This window comes from Diabrotica virgifera, chromosome 4, assembly GCF_917563875.1.
Source record: "Diabrotica virgifera virgifera chromosome 4, PGI_DIABVI_V3a".
Taxonomy (NCBI): domain Eukaryota; kingdom Metazoa; phylum Arthropoda; class Insecta; order Coleoptera; family Chrysomelidae; genus Diabrotica; species Diabrotica virgifera.
In genome coordinates, this window is record NC_065446.1 from 219,578,685 (window position 1) to 219,601,501 (window position 22,817).

General features: G+C 33.0%; 2 protein-coding genes across 3 annotated transcripts in view; one reads left to right on the forward strand and one right to left on the reverse strand.

Annotated features, from left to right (window-relative positions):
• The window catches only part of LOC114326804 (origin recognition complex subunit 1), an 86,901-nt gene extending 72,750 nt beyond the window's left edge, over window positions 1-14,151 (forward strand). For both annotated transcript variants that reach the window (XM_028275252.2, XM_028275253.2), the window contains 3 exons: window positions 3,118-3,383; window positions 8,350-8,560; window positions 8,966-14,151. In XM_028275252.2, the coding sequence (XP_028131053.2) occupies window positions 3,118-3,383; window positions 8,350-8,560; window positions 8,966-9,205 (717 nt within the window). In that variant the 3' untranslated portion in view covers window positions 9,206-14,151. The remainder of the gene's footprint in view (window positions 1-3,117; window positions 3,384-8,349; window positions 8,561-8,965) is intronic.
• A 204-nt stretch (window positions 14,152-14,355) lies between these two features.
• The window catches only part of LOC114326805 (protein pigeon), a 76,553-nt gene continuing 68,091 nt past the window's right edge, over window positions 14,356-22,817 (reverse strand). The window contains exon 12 of the mRNA XM_050648676.1: window positions 14,356-14,546. Coding sequence (XP_050504633.1) covers window positions 14,404-14,546 — 143 coding nt within the window. The 3' untranslated portion in view covers window positions 14,356-14,403. The remainder of the gene's footprint in view (window positions 14,547-22,817) is intronic.

Below are 22,817 nucleotides of genomic sequence, written 5' to 3' on the forward strand. Positions count from 1 at the left end.
TAGGTTTTCGAAAAAGATTAAAAATCTGTTTTTTAGTTTTTCATTTGGAAGTGTATTTCGTGAGATATTAGACCGTTTCTATAATTTACCTATGGTATCAGGATAAATCGTTTTTCCCAATTATAGCGCCATCTATCCACAGTTCGAAAAAATGTCTTGAATAAAAGTTGCTTACTTTTATGTAACAAATTAAAATCTGCAAGAAAAATTGGGGGTTTCCATTTGAGATTTTAAAGTTACCCCCCACCCTACCTCCAGGAGGTGTAGTGGGGGTTGGTGTTTGGTGTCATTGGATAGATTTTTGAAAATGATTGAATACGTATTTTTCAGTTTTTCGATCCGATGTTTAGTTCGCGAAATATTCGACTGTTCCACTACTTTTGGGACATCCTGTATAAATATAAATAGTATTTTATTTTTATTTAGTATCATCGAACACGTGAATGTCAATTGAAATACAACGAGGTGTCGGACAGGGTTGTATTCTATCACCCATACTGTTGAACGTCTATTCTGAGGTAATATTTGCGAACGCTTTATCGCACTCTTCAGAGGGAATCAGGATAAACGGTCAGAGAGTAAATAACATGCGCTATGTAGGTGACACTGTTTTAATGACTGACTCAACAATATTACAATATGTTATAACTTCTACAACTATAATCACATAACAACTATAAACTACAAATAAACTGTTCTATAAACTGATAACTTTTTATGTTTATATTCGGTTTCTATACATTATCAAATCTGAAGTTCTAGAGAAAAATTCACACCGAGAGTGCAGTACAGCTAAGATAGGGCAATACATTTCTAATGGGGAATAAACACACAGGGTTGTCGGTCTTCACCAGTTGTTGATTGCTCTCTCAAGAGCGTCGCACAGGAACTGTGGCAACACTGAATGCGCATTCCTATCTTTTAACCGTACTGCACTCCCAGTGTGAATTTCACAATAGACGTCACTAGAAATAAAAGTAAACAGTGCAACAAGTGAAGAGCCCAGGACTGTATTAGCTCATTGTAGCCGTTTATCTAGTATCGTGGCGGTTATTGTAGAAACAAATTATAGCTTTGGAGCTGTACCGGCATATTCGCTGAGTGCAAGTACTTGGAGGGGATACGAGAGTCTTGCAACTTTCTTAACATATAGTTCTTAAATTCATATGGTTAATTAAAATTGTCAAATTGACGTATATTTTATACCTACTGTCATTGAAGAACATGGGATTTCGCAAATGATGTGTTATAAATTGTAAAAATTATATGTTGCTCAACAATATTGATATGATATGCAATTATTAAAGTGAATTTAATCAATGGTAATTTGCTTGTAGTACAATGTTTACTTTTTAATAACAACCTCAATCTTACTTTTTCTTCTTATTCTCTTTTGGGCTATGGCCTTGACAATTATCCAGTATATATAATCAGGAGCCACTTATACCATCTAATGGTGTGTGGCAGTCAGTTTACCCTTACTGGTATACAGATTTTCGCCATTCTTCTTGCTTCATTCCAAGTGGTTCCTCTTCTTACCAGCAGTTCCCCAACTGTTTTGTCCGAGGTCTTTTAGGTCTTCCTCTCTTTGCCTTCTTCCATGTTTTGGCTTCCCGTACTCTTCTAACCTGTCGTTGGTCTTCCATACGTTGCAGATGTCCCCACCAACTTAGCTGTTTCTCTTCGATAAATGAGATCAAGGGTTGGATGTTTAGCTCTTCCCTTATTACATTATTTCTAATTTTGTCTCTTCTCGTGACTCCTCTCACTCTTATGAAGTATTTCATTTCGGTGGCCTGTAATTTACTTTTCTGCCTATTTGTTAATACCCACGATTCGCAACCGAAAGTGAGGATTGGTCTGAATATCGTCTTGTATACATTCATCTTGGTTTTTCGTGAAATTTCTCTTTTTCCCATTAAACCCCTGTTCATTAGATAGTACGTTTCCATAGCTTTTTCTATTCTTGAATTACTTCCATTTCTTCATCTCCTGTATCCTCTATCTTAGTGCCCAAATACTCAAACATGTTGACTTGTTCTAATTTTCTTCCCTCAATTGAAATGCTCATTTTTTTATTGTCTCCTATCTTCATTACTGTGGCCTTCTCTTTATTCAAAATCATTCCATATCTTTTTAGTGCTTCATTCCAGATTTCCATATTACTTTGGAGGTCTTGTTCACTTTCTGCAACTACCATCACATCGTCCGCGAATGCTCCTTCCGAAATCCTCACCATTTGTAAATTTTTAATGTTGTTCTAAAGCTATTTTCTTGTGGCATTTTTATAATCAACTATTTTCAATGGGAAATAAGCCACAATTTTACCAAAAACATGATTTTATTAACGTTTCGACGCCCAAGTCGGGTGTCGTTTTCAAAATACAAAATAATACTAGATTAAACAAAAATGTTGTTGCTTAGCAAAAAATTTTTCTAATAATTTATTTAATCTGACTCATTTATATCGGAAATTCAGGCATGTATTATACATTTTAAAGTAGAAGACTTTAAAATGATATTGCGAATATTGATGAGTTTCGTTCCTGGGACGACTTTACTAAAAGATAGTTCATTCGATTACATGAAATCAACCTCAACTCAAGAATATCGGCCACAAAAAATCGTAGCATGAGATCTGTCTTTAAAAAGACAACCAAATGCAACGGTGGCAGTAAAATTCTCGCGCTAGAGATTCCATAGTAAATCATAAATTATGGCTTATTTCCCATTGAAAATAGTTGATTGTAAATTTTTGTACCCTACTTTTAATTTCTTCGCTGTGTTTGAACAGGCTCTGATGATTTCGTCCATAAATATAATGAATAATAGTGGGCTTAGCCCTCCTCCTTGCTTCAGCCCTTCACTGGTTACAAAGATATCAGTAACCATACAGTAACCAGGACTAATATAATTGGTCAATGTACTTTAAAGTGCTATAAATGTTGCTGAGCTATGAAACCAGGTGTCGCTCTTCCGAATTTGCACGGTCCCAATAGGGTGTAATCGCGAAATATCAGGTGTATCAGATAGATAAATTTAATTAGTGTGTCTAATATTTATGTACTCATTGTTTTATATAATTTTCTTAACATTAAAGTTCTTGAACAATTTCAGTTGGACATTTTATGCACCAAACGACAAGACGTAGTATACAATCTTCTAGACTGGCCTACCAAAGCTAAAAATCAGTTAGTTGTGATTTCAATAGCCAACACCATGGACTTGCCAGAAAGGTTATTGATGAATAGAGTGACTAGTCGTCTAGGACTGACCAGGCTAACATTTCAAGCATATACTTTTAAACAACTGCAAGAAATAGTCATGAAAAGGTTATTCGGAACTGATAGTTTTAATCCAGACGCTGTACAATTTGTTGCAAGGTAAGGTGTTTGTAGTTGTTCAGAACTCCTGTGCTTTTTAACGATTTTTGAGATTTTGGTATCATTCAGAAGTCAAAATAAAGATATTTTTCGACAAAAGGGTGAAAACCAACATATTTATTATTGTTAAATAAAAAATAAGCATAAAATAAAAAATATCTCGACAGAGTTATCTCAAGAAATGTCTAAAGCAAATCTATACGGAATTTCAGGTGGATCGGTCAAGTAGTTTTTGAGTTACAATGTACCGGGTGTCCCAATAAGAATGGCTCTCGGCCATATCTCAGGAACCGTTTATAGTACAACTTTGGGGAAAAAAAATTATAACAAAAGTTGCCTCGAGAAAAGCCTGGAAATTATTTTCAAAATTGTAAGTCCACCGCTAGAGGGCGTAATTGAATATCAAAAATTAAAAAATCGAAATTTTACAAAATTGGCCTAATGAAAGGGCACTGGAAATCCGATCATCGTTTTCTTCATAAAATTCTGCGCATATTTTATTTCACAAGTTTAAAGTCTACTTGTGCAAATAAGAAGTGAAGGTGAGTGGGAACATTGTTATGAAAAAATCACTGTAAGTTCGGTTCTGCTTAATCGATTTTTGCAAACTTGGTCTTGTTGAAAACAGCTGTTTTTCGTCAATGTATTAGTTATAATTTGGAAACGGCCTATTACGTAATATGCCGGCTAGGAGGCGCTATTTATTTTATTTTATAAATCTAGTTTTATTTGGAAAATATTAAGTACGAGTATGTATTTTTTTCCTGTAATACAAAATTAGATTAAATTAGCAACAGAATACCGAAAACCGCATCTCGATACCTTTTTTTCTATCTCCAGATATCTTAAGAAACGTGTAAATTTTAAACATAACTGTTGCTGTCATATAAGTGGAAATATATAGGAGCAAATAGTGTGGCTATGGAAAAAACAAATAAACATTTTCCAGATGTCACCGTATATAATAAATCAAAACAAAATAAGACAAATAACACTATAAAATATAACAAAAAAAGAGTGTGTACTTTATGCAAAAAAATTATACATCTATTATTATGATTTTAACGAAATAAATATATTTTAAACAGTTTAATTGTATTTTTATTTAAATATTAAACTAATTTTAATACTTAAAATAATACCAAAAATTAAAAATAACGTTAATACGCAAAATCGTAGAAAATCTAAAAAACGTCAGATTTTCTACCCAATTTTAATAGAAGTGTAACTTCTAACGTGCGTACAAAGTACAAATTCTATTTTTCTATATTACCAAGTCCAAAAATATATAAAAACTATTTAAAAAGTCAGTACAACTGTAAACCCACTTTTGTCTCTGTTAACAATAAAGACAACTACTTAGTGACGACCTAAATGTCTAAATTGCTGCCCATCATTTTCGATGCAAGCATTTACTCTTTCAAGAGTAAATTGAATAGCTGTCTCAATTTCTGCTCTCGAAATACTTTGAATGGCGTTACGTATTCTCTTGATCATGTTTTCTCGAGTAGTGGGCCTAGTTGCAAAAACAATGTCCGTCCCCATAAATAAAAGTCTATAACAGTTAAATCTGGTGATCTGGCTGGCCAAAAAAATAGAAGAAATGCGCCGGACAACCATCGTGCTGAAACAACATGGACCTACGAACTTCTAGCGGTACATCTTCCAGAAGAAGAGGCAATTCATTCCTTAAGGAATTTAGATAGCCTTCACCAGTAACAGCATTATCGAAAATAAAGGGTCCAATTATCTGACCATCTAATATACCACACCATACATTTATCGACCACCGACCTTGATATTGTACCTCTTCCATTCAACGTGGATTATTCTGTGACCAGTAATGCGCATTATGACGGTTTACCGTACCATCACTTCTAAATGTAGCTTCATCTGACCACAAAATACGCGACAGCAACTGAGGATCCTCAGATACCATACCTAGCAACCAGTTGCAATAATCCAACCTTCTATCGTGATCATTCTCATTCAAACTTTGATGCAGTATTATATGATATGGATGAAATCTAAAAAAAATATGACATAGTATAATAGATAGGTACGACTATCTATACCTTTGTACCTGGCTTCTCTCAAAATACGTTGAACAGTGGTTCTGCATATTCCTAAGTTTCTAGCTATTGCTCTAATACTTAAATGGGGATTAAATTGCACATATGCTAAAACATTTATGGCATTTTCCTCCGAGCGACCTCTGCCACGTCTTCTATAAACAGGAAGATTTACATTTCCCGTCGTTCTTAAACGGTGAATGAGCCGATGAAAAACTCTACTACTGGGGTGACGTCTTTGGGGATATTTCATTACATATATTCTAGCCGCAACAGTTACATTTCTCATGCATTCAAAGAATGTGGCTATCATGTCAAATGCTTCTTCGTTTGTAAAAATCATCTTGAATTTCACTCCGTATAAATTTTATATAAAATTTAATAGAAACAAACCGCACCAAACCATCAATGAACAAATTTTTATGTTTTACTGATTTGACACATAATTTGACACATGATGGCTTTTTGAAGTTAATACCATAGAGTTATATATTAGCATAGAGAGAGTGTCATTCAGAGCGAAGTGACGACACCATCTTTTTTATTTGGATTAGTGCTGTTTCACTCTTACGCATAGTAAAGCTGCTACAGTTGTCCTCCTCTTCCGTGCCTATATTCACACTGAATGTCATCATAGATTTTCGATACACTGTGTTAGAAAGAGATGCAGCAAACCAGTCATAAGATCTTGTCGTCAGGAAGCGCGGAAGATAGGCTTCCTCTATGTTAATATGTACCTCTATGGTTAATGCTTCTAATCATTCTCCTTTTTTCCATAGCACACTACTTGTTTCCACTTTGACTTCCTTAACTTAGTTTACCGGTGACAATAACAGTACTGTATATATCTTAGTTGGGAATAGGATAATAGGTCTGGATCCCGCGTATGAAAAAAAAGTTGATTAATAGCAAGCTGAAAATTTGTTAATAGCTTAAGGGTGTCTAGTCGGATAAACTTTGATATATGGGAACACTGGAACAGGGGCAATTTTAACTGTGGAAAAGGTTAAAAATTTGGAACGGTCACACCACGAAAACGGCACATTTATTTTGTCCGACAGAACAGACTTAAACTCTTCTAACAGAGATTAAACTCTCATGCAAAAATCAGACTGCTATTTATCACCTGTCATAATTCCTGTCATTTGACATATTCTACATGTTCCACTCATTAAAACACCCATTTGGTGATAAATAGCAGTCTGATTTTTGCATGAGAGTTTAATCTCTGTTCGAAGAGTTTAAGTCTGTTCTGTCGGACAAAACACATGTGCCGTTTTCGTGGTCTGACCGTTCCAAATTTTTAACCTGTTCCACAATTAAAACTTCCCCTGTTCCAGTGTTCCCATATATCAAAGTTTGTCCGACTAGACATCCTTAAGCTATTAACAAATTTTCAGCTTGCTATTAATCAACTTTTTTTTCATACGCGGGATCCAGACCTATAATTAGTATTAAAATATAATGAAATAAAAATTAAAAATTTGTGTAGAAAATCTGACGTTTTTACATTTTCTACGATTCATCGAGAGAAAAGCAAATGCGGGGAGGCAACAATTCATAAAAAATTTCATATTAACGCTATTTTTAAGTATTGGTATTATGTTCAGTATTAAAATTAGTGTAATATTTAAATAAAAATAATATTAAACTGTTTAAAATATATTTATTTCGTTAAAATCATAATAATATAAGTATAACTTCTTACGCGCGTACAAAGTACACACCCTCTTTTTTGTTATATTTTATAGTGTTATTTGTCTTATTGTTGTTTTGATTCATTATATACGGTGACATCTGGATAATGTCCCTTTGTTTTTTTTTCCATAGCAGACTACTTGCTTCTATATATTTCCACTTATATGACAGCAACAGTTATGTTTAAAATTTACACGTTTCTTAAGATATCTCGAGATAGAAAAAAGGTATCGACATGCGGTTTTCGGTATTCTGTTGCTAATTTAATCTAATTTTGTATTACAGAAAAAAAATACATACTTGTATTTAATATTTTCCAAATAAAACTAGATTTCAAAAAAAAAAAGATAAAGAGCGCCTCCTAGCCGGCATATTACGTAATAGGCTGTTTCCAAATTATAACTAATACATTGACGAAAAAGAGCTGTTTTCAACAAGACCAAGTTTGCAAAAATCGATTAAGCAGAACCGGACTTAAGCGATTTTTTCATAACAATGTTCCCACTCACCCCCACCTCTTATTTGCACAGGTAGGCTTAAACTTGTGAAATAAAATATGCGTAGAATTTTGTGAAGAAAACGATGATCGAATTTCCAGTGCCCTTTCATTAGGCAAATTTTGTAAAATTTCGTTTTTTTAATTTTTGATATTCAATTACGCCCTCTAGCGTTGGACTTACAATTAAGAAAATAATCTCCAGGCTTTTATCGAGGTAACTTTTGTTATAAAAATATTTTTGCCCAAAGCCCTAGTATAAACGGTTCCTGAGATATGGCCGAGAGCCATTTTTGTTGGGACACCCGGTACACTGCCTTTGAAAAAAGCTGTTTTGCGATAAACGCGTTTAAAGTCATGACGACTTTTATTTTCAACCTTTTTTTGTCTGTCAAATCGTTAAGTGTTGCACACCGGAATATGTTTTTGAATCGAGTAATTTACAAAAGAGAAGGGGAACAGTTGTTAAACGTTTCTCAATACACTCAAGCGCGCTTGCGCGAAGCTGCTGTAAAGTGAGTCGAAGGTAGGGATATGTAACTTGTATTTCCGGTAATTTTGCTCCGATCAATCTGAAATTTTCAGAGAGTATTCTTGAAGTTACGTACTTTCATTTAAAATATCCCCTTTAATCTCTCCATTTAATTATTATTACCATCTTTTCATAGTACACAACTAAATAGTTTTACTATTTTTACAGAAAAGTAGCATCAGTGTCCGGTGACGCACGAAGAGCTTTAGATATTTGTAGAAGAGCTGCCGAGATTGCCGAATCTGAAGGGAAATCGCAGCTAGTAACAATGACACATGTAAACGAAGCATTAAATGCCATGATTACGCAACCGAAAGTATTAGCCATAAAACATTGTTCAAAATTGGAGCAGATTATTATGCAGTCTATAGTAGCCGAGGTAAATATTTTGTCTATAGTTTTTTCATTATGATTATGAATTTTTGACATACATATTGGGAAAGAATCTAACGTTAGCATGCGCCTTTTAATGAGAGCAACAGAGAGACGTATTTAAAACGGTATAGAATATAGAAGATATAGGAAAGCCGGGCGACCAAACATCCGTGTTGTAGGTATGTCTATGTCAGAACAGCGTTGCCAAAGTAGAAAATTAACAAAATAGAAAAAATAGTGTATTTAATTTGTTGAATTAAAAAAATTGAAAGATTTTTTGTATCGTTATAAGTTAAAGATATTATTAATAGGATCGAGGTAACTTCTAACAAACATGTCCAAAAGATTACAATGTAACCAAAAAATAATTTTACGACTCGGTTAATTGGTAATTTTTTTATTTTTCTAGGTGGAGAGGACTGGGGTTGAAGAAACAACCTTCTGTGATGTATATAAAATGTTAGTGACTTGCTCAGCTATAGAAGGATTCAAAATGGTGTCATCTACAATCGCCCAAAGAGCCGTTTGCAGATTAAGCGCCTCTAGGTTAATTCTAGCCGATCAAAAATGTAATAATATTCACCAAAAAATTATTCTTAACGTTAGTATCGACGACGTGTATTACGCACTACAGAAAAATAACGGATAAACATTTAGTTTTTATCTTAGGTTTTAAATATATTAATATACTCAGGATTTTAAATATTTAGATAATAGTCCAAGATCCGATATAAGAACGACCTTCACAGATCAGCTTAATGGATAAAAATTACTTGATATAAATATAATTTAATATGCTAATAATTATAAAAAACAAGGGGTATTTTGTCCTCACTATAATTAATTAATAAATACCTAATTAAAAAATTACTTTTTTTGTATAAATTCTACTAAAATTTTTTCGGCGTGGCCAGATATTTTTTTAGATTTTTTGGATCATTCGAAACCAAAAATGCCTTTTGCAATTTTTCTCTTAAGTTGGCCGTTTTCGAGCTATAAACAATTAAAAACAAAAAAAAAAAACGAATTGTGACGATTTTATAAGGCTTAAAAACATAATTTTTTTTTTTGAAATTACGAAGGACATAAATTCAAGTTCTAACCGTATTCTATCAGTTCTTGAAGTATTTTGGGTTTATTTTATTTTAAAACATTGTTTTTAGTTGTTAATGCAGCCCAATCGCCTGTCTTCTCATAAGAAACCTTCTTCATTATCAATTAAAAAATATAATATTTTGGAATAAAACATTTTTATAGAGACCTGATAGAAGATTTGAACTTGAATGTAGGTACTTGATGATCACAAAAATAATATTTTTTACTTGTATTTTTGAGCCTTGAAAATCGTAATTTTTCGTTCTTTTTTCAGTTTTAAATTGATTGAAATCGAAAACGATCAACAAGAGAAAAATTACAAAAAACCTTTCTTGTTTCGAATGATCCAAAAAGTCTAAAGCCGGATCTATGCCCGGACCGAAAACCTTTTTAATAGAATTTCTAAAAAAAGGAATTTTTAATTATTTATAGTCTGGACAAAATTATATCGGGCACTTCTAGTTTTTTATAATTTTTGACATACTAAATTACATATCAAATAATTTTTATCCATTAGACAGATCGTTGGGAGGTCGTTCTTATATCGGATCCTCTACTGACAGTAAGTTTTATTGAATCCGAAATGTTTCTTGAAGTGTTATGGAACTTTTGTTACTTCCATGTTTTGAAAATATGCGAACTATTTTAAAGTGAATTTGTTGTGAAGCAATCGAATTATTGTTAAAAAATTGATATATTTATTGTATAACAGTTGATAGATTTGACTGCTACTGACAAAAATTGATTGCTGTATATTTAAATTAAAGTTTAATTAAATTAGTTTTCTAAATTTTCACATAAATATATATTATTAACTGTGGCTTGGTTTAAGAAGTGCCAATCTCAGAAAAACAATTTTTTGGTAATCTGAGTTCAAAAAAATTCCTTTTTGTCACTGTCCTAAAATTTATTTTATGTGGTTGATATTTTGGGAATAGCGTAATTAAATCATTATTATTATTATTTCTGACATATTTTTAAAATATCTTTAAAAATACTAAGGAAATTGTTTTAATTTTACTGTGGTTTTTAGCACTATCACAATAATCACTACACATTTTTAAATACTGAATACATTTATTTAACCATTCGATTAAATATAAATTTGCAAGTATAAAAATATTAAAAAAATAATGAAAGTTTCTTATTGATGAAAACTTTTAAGCAAAACAATTAAAAATTAAATTTAACAAAAAAGTATTGCCCATTATGTCTCTTTGTTAGTCACTTTCATTTTTCCTTTCTTTATCTGGTACGTATTCATCTTCGTTTGTAGCATTAGCAGCTAAATTGAAATAGCCCAGAGAAATAAGGTATTCCCATGACTTTAATCCGGCGAGGTATCTGACAATTTTTTTGAGTTTATAGTACTCGATATCCAAACCTCCATGTTTTCTGCAATGTAAAATTCGCTCTATAAACTATATCTTTGGTTCTTGTTGATGGATTTTGACGTTTTATTTTTAGTTTGTGTGTACTCTGATCGTACATTATGAATGTATCTTTTTTGCCATCAAGTTTTTTAATGTTGAAAATGGTTTTTCTAACTTTTTTCTTTAATTTCAACTTTCACTTGTTTATGCTACATGTGAAATTATGTGAAATTATTTTAGTTAATTTTTTGACTTATGTTATTACAAAAAAGGTTGTTTGGGATAAACAAATTAAATACATAACTACTTTTAAACTTCTTGTTCTTCTACGGCACTACAGCCCAAATTGAGCCAAACTACTTTTAAACTTAATCACTCTGAAATTTTAACCATATTTTTAATAGGTACTACAGTCCCTGGCCAAATTATTAGACGCACTAGATTAGACAGTAGATTTTATAAAAAATGTTAATTATGAGGCGATACTACGTAGGTTTTTTGTATGTACCAGACACAATGTATGCTGTCTGGTTGTCCATTTAATTGTCTATATTTTATCACAAATAAAACAACATTATTATTGAAAATATGTATTTATTGACTCTTGAAGGAAAACAAAAATAACGACAATTAAATGTTATTTTGTTGAGCCGCCTTTAGCCACTATTAGAGCTTTAATTTTACAGGTATCGTAGTACAGGTTTGCAGTGATAATATGCCGCGCATAATTAAAGCTCTAATAGTGGCTAAAGGTGGCTCAACAAAATATTTAACATTTAATTGTCGTTATTTTTGTTTTTTTCAAGAGTCAATAAATACATATTTGTTCAATAATAATGATGATTAGTTTGTGATAAAAACTAGACAATTAAATGGACAACAAAATAATAGATATACATTGTGTCTGGTACATACAAGAAACCTATTTAGTATCACCTCATAATTACTTTTTTTATAACATCTTATAGTGCGTCTAATAATATGGCCAGGGACTGTATATGTAATCAGTTTTCACAAAATATTAAAGCTATAGGTCCATTTTGACAATGATTTATTGAAAATTAACAATTCGGTTTTTGTACAGTTTTCTAAGCAACAGTTGAGTAAATACATTCATAAATCGCCACTTTGAAGTTTTAAACGTGCTTTATCAAATAATTACCTTCAAATTCGTTCAAAATTCTTTACTTTTTACTGGTAAAAAAGTTCTTAAAATTGTGCATTTTGGCCTTAAGTTGTTAATAATTTAAAAAGTCCACCTGATCTACTGCATGAGTCATTGAGGTTTTGGATATCAAGGTTTATAGAAGTCAAAAAACTTGTTATATGCCTGACCGGTCAAAGTCCCAATAGGGTACTTTCATATCTTCACTACTCTGGACTAACATAGAACTGACGACTAGTAGTAGGTTGAATATAGTCCAGTAAATATTTATTTTTTTAACGCTTTCGTTCACCATGTCATCAATTGATGACAACCTATTCTATAACTTTTTTTATGTAGCATTTGTTTTTACCCTCGTAACATATTGTCCCCGATTATGGACATCCCATTCCGTCCAATGAGTACTTGTGCTGCCATCTAACGGCTTTTGAACAAAATATTTAATTTGTTGAAATACCTATAGGTATTTATTTTTACTTATGACTGGTGTATACAGCGCCAATTCATTTGAAAGTTTTTTCGTTAATGTGAACAATTGTTATTGAACGTGTCGTATGGTATTCATAAATAGTAGTTGTTAAAAAGCTATTGTTAATAGCGGTTTTGCTTAAAAATAGCTACCACGGATTTTCTGAAAAGCAGGTACTCGTTTGTGGACGTTGTGAGTCAACAGAAAAATTAATTTTTAGGTAAATTGCCTTGGCTGTAAGGGCCAATCACGAATGACATGCGACAAATACAATGTTCATTTCTGTATAAGTGAAGAAAAACATTGTTTTATTAGATGCCATACATTACTTATTGCATAAAATACTTTAGTTTTTGCTTTTTGTCAGTATTTAAAATTTTTACTCTATTGGCTCACGATGTCCTGAAATGAGGACATCTTGTAGTGACCAAACTGGGCATTTTAAAAATGTAAAACTAATATCAAAAATCTCGCGGTTGCAAATTTCAGATTCTAGCTTAAAGAAATTTAATTCGTGAACGAAAGGGTTATTTGTAACTTCTGGGAGTGATATCACTTTCTGATAGATCAGTGATAAATATTTTAACGAGTTATAGTTACTTCTACCACATCGAGTCAAATCGAGGACTTTGATCTCTTCTTGTTTAAATGGATATTTGTAAAACGTTTTAAATAGAGAGTATGCGGAGTACTGGATCCATTTTGTTTAATCATCGCATTGTGTCGCTCTGTGTGACGGTTTATCAATTTTTTTTAAAGAAACAAACATTTTGAAAATTTGTGATTTTTCTTTTAGGTTTTATTTATTTTTGTATTGTATATATTAGTTACTACAGGATTTTAGTTTTGCCATATTCTATGTTTAGTAGCTAACGATAGTTTTCACTTGATCAGGTTAAGGGTGTAGGCGCAAAATTTCGCGCCAATGTGTTTTAAATGCATTCATTTTTTTCGAATCATAAGAAAAATAAGTATTTTTGAAAAATTTAAACGCAGAATGAACGATTGCATTATTACCGAGGGCTGAAAGTCCCTGAAAACTTCTGTAATGTTTATTTTAGTAAGTTACAGGGCTGAAAAAAGGGAAAATTAATTGTGATTTTAATTCCAAATATCTCATTCAAAAGAAACATTTTGGTTATTCAAGAGACTTTCGGCTTTCGGTAATAATATAATCTTTCACTCTGGGTTGAAATTTTTCAAAAATACTTATTAGTTTTTTCAGGATTCAAAAAAAACTGAATGCATTTAAAACACATTGGCGCGAAATTTTGAGTCTACGCTAAGTGGAGGTTGTTTCATTATTACGTGTTTTTTGAAGTATTTCCTTTTATTATGGCCTAAGTTTATCCTGATTCTTCTTGTTTTAAAACATTATATTAAATGCTATTTAAAAAATAGGTTTTAATTGCTTAGACGCCACTGTTTTTATAAACAAAAAACACATAGAAAATTTGTATTTTACAATTTTGTAATATATTTTTGACTGATTATTATTAATGCTTTTATTGCCTTCAAACATTTCGTGTTCACTATAAACTTAATCAAACTATAGTAAACACACAAAAAGAATAGCTGTTAAGTGGAAAATGAGAAAACTGAAGGACCTGCATTTAGAGAGAAATACCAGGCCTATTTCAAACTCGACCATTGTTTGTGTGGTCACATATCTGGTAGATGAGAAAAATAAAAAAACATAATTCTTAAATATTTATTTACAGCAATTTAGTATTTTAATACTGATTTTATAAAACATCTTCAATATAAGTTTCAGTGGCTTCGATTAACAGGCCAAAGTCTATATCGGTCAAGCTTGCCTTAGCTGTCAGTAAATCAAGGAACGTGTCCAACGGTGACATGTTATTACTCGAAGAAAATGAACCCAAACCTAAAAAAATAGTTTTAAAATTATACAAAAAAGGGGTATGTTAATCATCCACAAGGAAAAAGTTTTCCTGTAGTTTGCTTTATACCTAGTGTGACTAACTAGCCCGAAAAATCCGGGACATGGCCCGAATTACGAAGTCGTGTCCCGGCGTCCCGCACAAGGCTTCCGGGCCATCTGAATTTTCAACGTTTTGGTAAAATTCTATTTTGAAATTTCGAATGTTACTCTTCTAAGAAATCATATCAAATTGAATTGATGGGACGAAAAAAAGTCGACAATTTCTAGAGTGTAATACTAATACCACATTCAAAACCCATGCATTTTATATCGTGGTATTATCTTCTTCTTCTTCAAGTGCCATCTCCGCGACGGAGGTCGGCAATCATCATAGCTATTCGAACTTTAGAGACGGTTGCTCTGAAAAGTTCATTTTATGTACATCTGTACCATTCTCTCAGGTTGCACAGCAACGATATTCTGCGTCTCTCTACGCTTCTTTTTCCTTGAATCTTTCCCTGCATAATGAGTTGGAGCAAGTTGTATCTCTCTCCACGTGTAATATGTACGAGATATTCAAATTCTGGTTTTGATTGTATTTAAAACTTCCAGTTCTTTATTCATCTTTCTCAGAACTCTTCGTTTGTGACGTGTTCTGTCCATGATATTTTCAGACTTCTTCTATACACCCACAACTCAAATGATTCCAGTTTTCTCATTGATGCCGCATTCAAGGTCCAAGCTTCCATTCCGTAAAACAAAGTCGAGAAAACGTAGCACCTAGCCAATTTGCTCTAGCCTTTTATATTCTAATTTTAATTTCCTGGAAGTAATCATTTGTGGAGTTGATCGTTGTTCCAAGATATGCATATTGGTCTATTCGTTCAACATTGGTTCCGTTCATGAGGAGATTCTCGTCATTTCTTTGCATTTTAGATATTCTCATAAATTTTGTCGTCTTGATGTTCATTGTTAGACCGTATTCTTGGAAAAAACCTGTGGTATTATAGTACATACTACCAAAACTAAAATTGTGGACAAACAAATTGTAACATAATCTCATTAAAAATATTGTCAACATAAAAATGTTAAATAATCAATAAAAAGATGGTATTAAAGTTCTATATTTAAAAAAATGGCCCAATTTTCATGGCAAAGTCCCGGATTTCAGGTATTTTGTTCTACCCTGTCCCGAATTCGACTGAATTGAAGTTGGTCACACTATGTATACCATATATTTCAAAAACGATAAAATCCCTTATAAAAGGTATACATATTTGTTAAAATCTACTACATTACAGAATTAATTTTTGGATCGGATGACCGATCATCATCAGTGCTTACGTGAATCTAACATGCTAACCACCAAAACACAAAAATATGTGAGTAAAAACTTTTTACAATTGATCCGTCATGGGAACATAGATGAATAATGTGAACTTAAACATGGATGTCAAAAATATCCAATGTATTATGCTCTAGGTACCATTGAGCTCGAAATTGACTTGATCACATGTTGACTATATGGTAGCAACCCGAGAGGTACTGACTACCATCAAATCTCGAAAGTTGCAGTATGACCTATTATGCGAAATGAATCCAGATATGCCCTTCTACAAGCCATCCTGCAAGGAAAAATATTTGGAAAGCAAGGTCCAGAAAGAAAAACCTCAGAATCTGGTTCAACACAAAGATATGAGAGATGTAAAAGAAAGAAGTAAAGAAACATAGACTTACTCACAATCATTTGATTGTGAGTAAGTCTGTGTTTCTTTACTTCATTTAAAATGAACTCACATATGCAACCCATTCAACATTTGTAAAAGAAAGATCTGCGAGGTACAAGAAAACAAGGGAAGAGCATGATCATAAAAAAGTTGCTTGCAAGAACTACATGGTTTGTGATCTACATAAAGCTAAACATGAGATTGTGGAGTTGTGTTGTTATAGATACTGCTATGTGTTGTGGTTCTTACGTTCTGTTTTGCAAGTGATTTGATAATAGAATGCAGTGGTTTCACAAAGTATTATATTAACTCGTTAAAGGTATGTAAATTATGTAATGAGAAACGAACAGACTAGGTTAAAATTACTACGTTAACAATTGTCTTGACCCAAATAAACTTCATGTTGACTCGTAAGAAATAAATTCATTACATCATCTTTTTGCACTTCCTATTTATATATAATTATTTATCAAAATAACTGTGTCTTTTGCAATGCTATTTCGGGTCGATCTATCATTAGCCTTGCGACATCCAATATGGGACATGGGCCTCCCCTTCGCTCCTCCATCTTTCTCTATCCTGAGCCATGTGCATCCAGTTTGAGCCTGCTTGGTGTTTTAGGTCACCTACCCATCTCATCTGTGGTACCCAACTCATTTCGTTATATGTCCATGGTCTCCACTCTAATAATTTTATTCCATCTTTCGTCTTTTTGTCTAATCGTATGACCGACGAATTTCCATTTTAGTGTAGCTCTTTGACAAGTAGCATCTTTAATTTTTGTGATATTTCTTACCCAGGAATTCCTTCTTCTATCTGACAGCCTTACGTTGATCATTTGTCTTTCCATTGCTCTTTGTGTTTTCGCAATTCTGTCCATACTCGCTTTTGTGAACGTCCATGTTTGACATCCATATGTAAGGACCGGAAGAATACATTGGTCGTAGATTTTCGTTTTTAGATATTGAGGGTATTTTTTATTCTTCAATATGAAGCTGAGCTTACCAAACGAGGCCCACGCTAACTTCGTTCGTCTCTTTATTTCTGCTGTTTGGTTGTCTCTATTCAATTTTATTATTTGTCCCAAGTATATGTACTCATGCACTTCCTCTATTTGGTTTTGTTTAACTACGATTTTTAACTCATCCTCTTGATTTGTTATCACTTTTGTTTTGCTGTAGTTCATATTTAATCCAACTAAAATCGCTAAAATTATTAAGTCGCTAAAATTATTTTAAAAAAACAAAAGGAAACTACTGAACACGCAATACAAAAACATAAAGATTGATGACGATAAAACTCCAATGCAAGAACAATACTTAAAAGACCTGCGTCTTAAATTAAATCAACGCATCGAGAATGGAGAAAAAAACGTCACAATCAAGTATCAGAAAGGTATTCCCTGTATAATTGATCTTTCACCAAAAAACTGAGTTCGAGCTTTCATCAATGGCGTATTATGTATACTAATCTTTGTTCTCTGCAAGCGAAATTTTTAGATACCATTACTTTTATGCAATGCGAAAAACCTTCACTGTTCTTAGTATCCGAATCTTGGTTGCACAAAAATATTTTGGACTCTATGGTAAATATACCTGGGTATAAAATTTTTAGAGCAGACCGCATAGGGAGAATAGGAGGCGGATGTTGCATATATGCAAAGGAATCTGACTTCTGCCAATTTAACATTGTTTGTGAAAACTTCTCTGATCACCATTATGAAGGGTTGACGCTTAATTTTTCTTCTAAAAAGTTAAAAATAAATTTTGCTATAGCTTGTATATATAGACCTGCTTACAGTTCCGTTCAAAGTGATCAAGAATTATACAGTCAATTGGAAACGCTCATAGCCAAACATAAAACGTTACTTGTTTTTGGTGATTTCAATCTAAGCAACATTTCTTGGCCGCTGATCAATCACCCTCATGATACTCAATCTCAGCTTTTTATTAATTTCTTAGAAAATTCTGGATTAGAACAAATAATCAATGAACCGACTCGTTTTCGTCTGAATCAACAACCTTCTCAGCCAGATCTTACTTTAACCTCTGATGTTAATCTTTTAACTAATATTTCGGTTACATCTCCAATTGGAAAGTCGGACCACGCAGTTATTTCAACTTCCATACAGATCCTCAAGTCGGAAATATTACAAAATAATATGCTAATGACATATAAAAGAATAAACTATCATCATGTAAACTTAGATGTATCTACTGCAGATTGGGCAGATATGTTGAATGGTAAGGATGTTAACAAACAGTGGGAAATTTTTGAAAATTTTCTGAATGAATCCATGCGCACGAACTCTCATTATGTGCAACGTAGATGTAATCCTAATAAGCCATGGATAAGTGCAGAAATATTTGAAATGATAAAATTTAAAAAGTCATTATGGAAAAAGTATTTACGAAGTAAAACGAATGCTGACTACCTCAATCATCGAACTTTTTCTAATAACTTAACATCAACTATTTTTAAATCTAAACAAAATTTTGAAAACCAACTGTCCTCAAATAAGAACAAAAAACCTTTTTATAAATATGTCAGAAATTCTATTTTATCTAAAGTTTCGTTACCTATTTTAAAAACCGAAACAGGCGAACCAACCTCAGTGAAAATGGAAGTTGCTACTATTTTTGCCAAAAAATTTCAAGAAGTGTTTACAATCGAGGAGGCTCTTCCGAATACTTTACGTGTTGTTTCTATAAGAAGTAACTACGATATTAGTGACATAGTCTTTGATCCAGAGATTCTTAAACAAAAAATTTTGTGTTTAAAATCCTTTTCCGCTCCCGGATTAGACGGTTTCGCCGCAATTTTATTTAAGAAGTGTGCAAACTCGATTATCCATCCGTTAAGTTTTATAATGAAAACCTCATTTTTGTCACACACTTTACCTGATGGCTGGAAAATCTCTAGTGTTACTCCAATTTATAAAAAAGGTGACAAGTTAGATCCTGACAATTATAGACCAATTAGTCTAACATCCATTGCGGCTAAATTGATGGAATCAGTTATTCGCGAATCGGTTATGAACTTTCTCTTAAACAATAATAGAATTCCTATTTCCCAGCACGGTTTTGTACCTGGAAGATCGGTAGTTACTAATATGTTAACATGTGTTAATGACTGGTCTCTTTGTTTGGACAGTAATCAACCTGTTGATATTATATATTTAGACTTTGCTAAGGCTTTTGATCGAGTTCCTCACAAGAGACTACTATTTAAGCTTGAACATAACGGTATTAGAGGAAACTTACTTGAGTGGATTAAAGGATTTTTAATAAACCGTAAATTTTGTGTACGCGTTGGTGACTGTTATTCCTCAATGTTTAGTGTATACAGTGGCGTTCCGCAGGGTTCAGTGTTGGGGCCCATTTTGTTCCTAGTGTACGTTGCTGATCTGCCAATTCACCTTAAAAGTAACATGTCGCTTTTCGCTGATGATACAAAGTTATATGCAAATCCATTTTCTGGTTACAATCAATTACAGACCGACCTTCAAGAGGTTGCTAAGTGGGTAGATGATTGGTGCTTGCAATTAAACAGATCCAAGTGTGCAGTTCTACATTTAGGTAAAAACAATCCAAGGAATCGGTATGTACTTTCAAATGTTTCTCTAAAAACTGTTTCGCAGCAAAAAGACTTGGGTGTACTTGTGACGGAAACATTATCTTGGTCTGAACATATCCAGTCGGTATGCAATAAAGCTAGAACATCAGTTTACTTATTATCTAAGACTTTCTCTAAGATATCGCCAAAAAATTTTGTTGCTCTCTTTAGTGTATATGTAAGACCTATTTTAGAGTTTGCCGGACCCGTGTGGAATGTCGACTGGCAAAGGGATTCTGATCGACTTGAATCTGTGCAAAGATGGGCAACAAGAATTCCTTATGGCCGTCGTCGTCCTTCCTACGAAGAACGGTTAACCTACTTAAATTATCCTGCATTTATGGACCGACGACTTCGTGGGGATTTAATAATTGCTTATAGAGCGTTACAGGGAAAGTTTGGGATAGATCTATCACATCTTTTCCCTTTGAGTAACGACCTTAGATTGCGGGGTCATCCATACAAATTAGCCAGACAACAGTTTCACAGTAAATGTCGTGAGAACTCTATATCCAATAGAATATTTTATACCTGGAACTCACTTCCACATGACGTCGTCGGGGCTGTATCTGTAAATTGCTTCAAAAATAAATATGACTCTTTTAGTTCTGTATCACGGGAACAATAATTTTTCGTTTCTTAAATTAAATTAATTTATAAGTCGTATGTAGTCTTAAGTTTAGGTTTCTTTTTGCATAGTTCTTTTTAGTCAAATGGAGCTATATAGGTCTTAGACCTCGGCTCCTTTTTCTTCTTTAATAATAATAATTAATAATAAACTTTACTGGCTTCGTGGTCTAGTTGTTGTATCATTATTTGTAGTTGTTCCTTGTCTGTAGCGATAATGACGATATCGTCAGCGTATCTTAGGTGATTTAAGTATTGGCCGTTAATGATGATTCCATATTCTTCCCATTGTAATCTCTTGAAAATGTCTTCTAGAGCTTGGTTGAAGAGCTTCGGCGAAATCGTATCTCCCTGTCTAACGCCCCTTTTGATAGGTATGGGGTGTGTATTCTGTTCAAGTTGGATCGTAGTTGTGGCCTTACTGTATATATTAGAGATTAGTTCTGTATACCTGTAATCTACTCTGCTATTGTGTAGTGATTGTTTCACTGCCCAGTGTTCTATGGAGTCGAATGCCTTTTCAAAATCTATAAATGCCATATATATGGGTATTTGGTATTCATTTATTTTCTCAATAAGTAACTTCATTGTCAGTAGGTGATCACATGTACTGTAGCCTTTTCTGAATCCTGCCTGTTCTTTGGTCTGATAATTGTCGAATTTAGGGGTTAGTCTGTTGGTTAATATTTTAGTTAACAATTTATACATAACATTAAGCAAGGTAATCGGTCTATTTTTCAGATTTTGTTTGTCTCCTTTTTTAAACAATAATAGGGTGATTGCTTCATTCCAATTACTGGATATGTTTCGTGTACTTAGTATTTTGTTCAATAATATATACAGGGTGTCCCAAAAGTAGTGGAACGGTCGAATATTTGGCGAACTAAACATCGGATCGAAAACCTGAAAAATACGTGTTCAATCATTTTCAAAAATCTATCCAATGACACCAAACACCAACCCCCACTTCACCCCCTGGAGGTGGGGTGGGGGTAACTTTAAAATCTCAAATGGAAACCCCCAGTTTTTCTTGCAGATTTTAATTTGTTACATAAAAGTAATCAACTTTTATTCAAGACATTTTTTCGAACTGTGGATAGATGGCGCTATAATTGGGAAAAACGATTTATCCTGATACCATAGGTAAATTATAGAAACGGTCTAATATCTCACGAAATACACTTCTAAATGAGAAACTAAAAAACAGATTTTTAATCTTTTTCGAAAACCTTTTGAATAACACCAAACATGACCCTCCAACCCACCCCCTGAATGTGGGGTGGGGGGTAACTTTAAAATCTTAAATAGCAACCTCCACTTTTTATTACAGATTCGGATCCGTCATGAAAAATTAAGAAACATTTATTCGAAACATTTTTTAGAATTGTTAATAGATGGCGCCTTAATTGGAAAAATTCGATTTATTAGCGCCATCTATCAGAAATTTAAAAAATGTTTCGAATAAATGTTGCTTAATTTTTTATGACGAATCCGAATCTGCAATAAAAAGTGGGGGATCTATTTAAGATTTTAAAGTTACCCCCACCCCACATCCAGGGGGTGGGTTGGAGGGTCATGTTTGGTGTTATTCGATAGGTTTTCAAAAAAGATTGAAAATCTGTTTTTTGGTTTCTCATTTGGAAGTGTATTTCGTGAGATATTAGACCGTTTCTATAATTTACCTATGGTATCAGGATAAATCGTTTTTCCCAATTACAGCGCCATCTACCCACAGTTCGAAAAAACGTCTTGAATAAAAGTTGCCTACTTTTACGTAACGAATCCAAATTTGCAAGAAAAACTAGGGGTTTTCATTTAAGATTTTAAAGTTACCTCCCACCCCACCTCCAGGGGTTGTAGTGGGGATTGGTTGGTGTCATTGGATAGATTTTTGAAAATGATTGAAAACGTATTTTTTAGTTTTTCGATCCGATGTTTATTTCGCGAAATATTCGACCGTTCCACTACTTTTGGGACACTCTATATAAGACTTCCCTTGTAATTTTTCCGCCATTTTTAATCATCTCCACTGTAATGCCGTCTCTTCCTGGTGATTTATCATTTTTCATTTCTCTCAGGACTTTCTTTATTTCTGATTTGCTAATCTCTGGTTGTAGGTCAGAGTTAGAATTTTTTATTTTAGTTTTCAATTTTTGAAGAGTTTCTTGTGCCGGTGGTTGCTTTTCTTGATATAAGTCTAAGTAATACTGTTGTGTTATTGCTCGGGTCGATCACCGAGTGTATTTATTTAACGTTGCTCGACGTGTGATAATTTCCTTGTGAAGATCAATTCCAGATGAATATT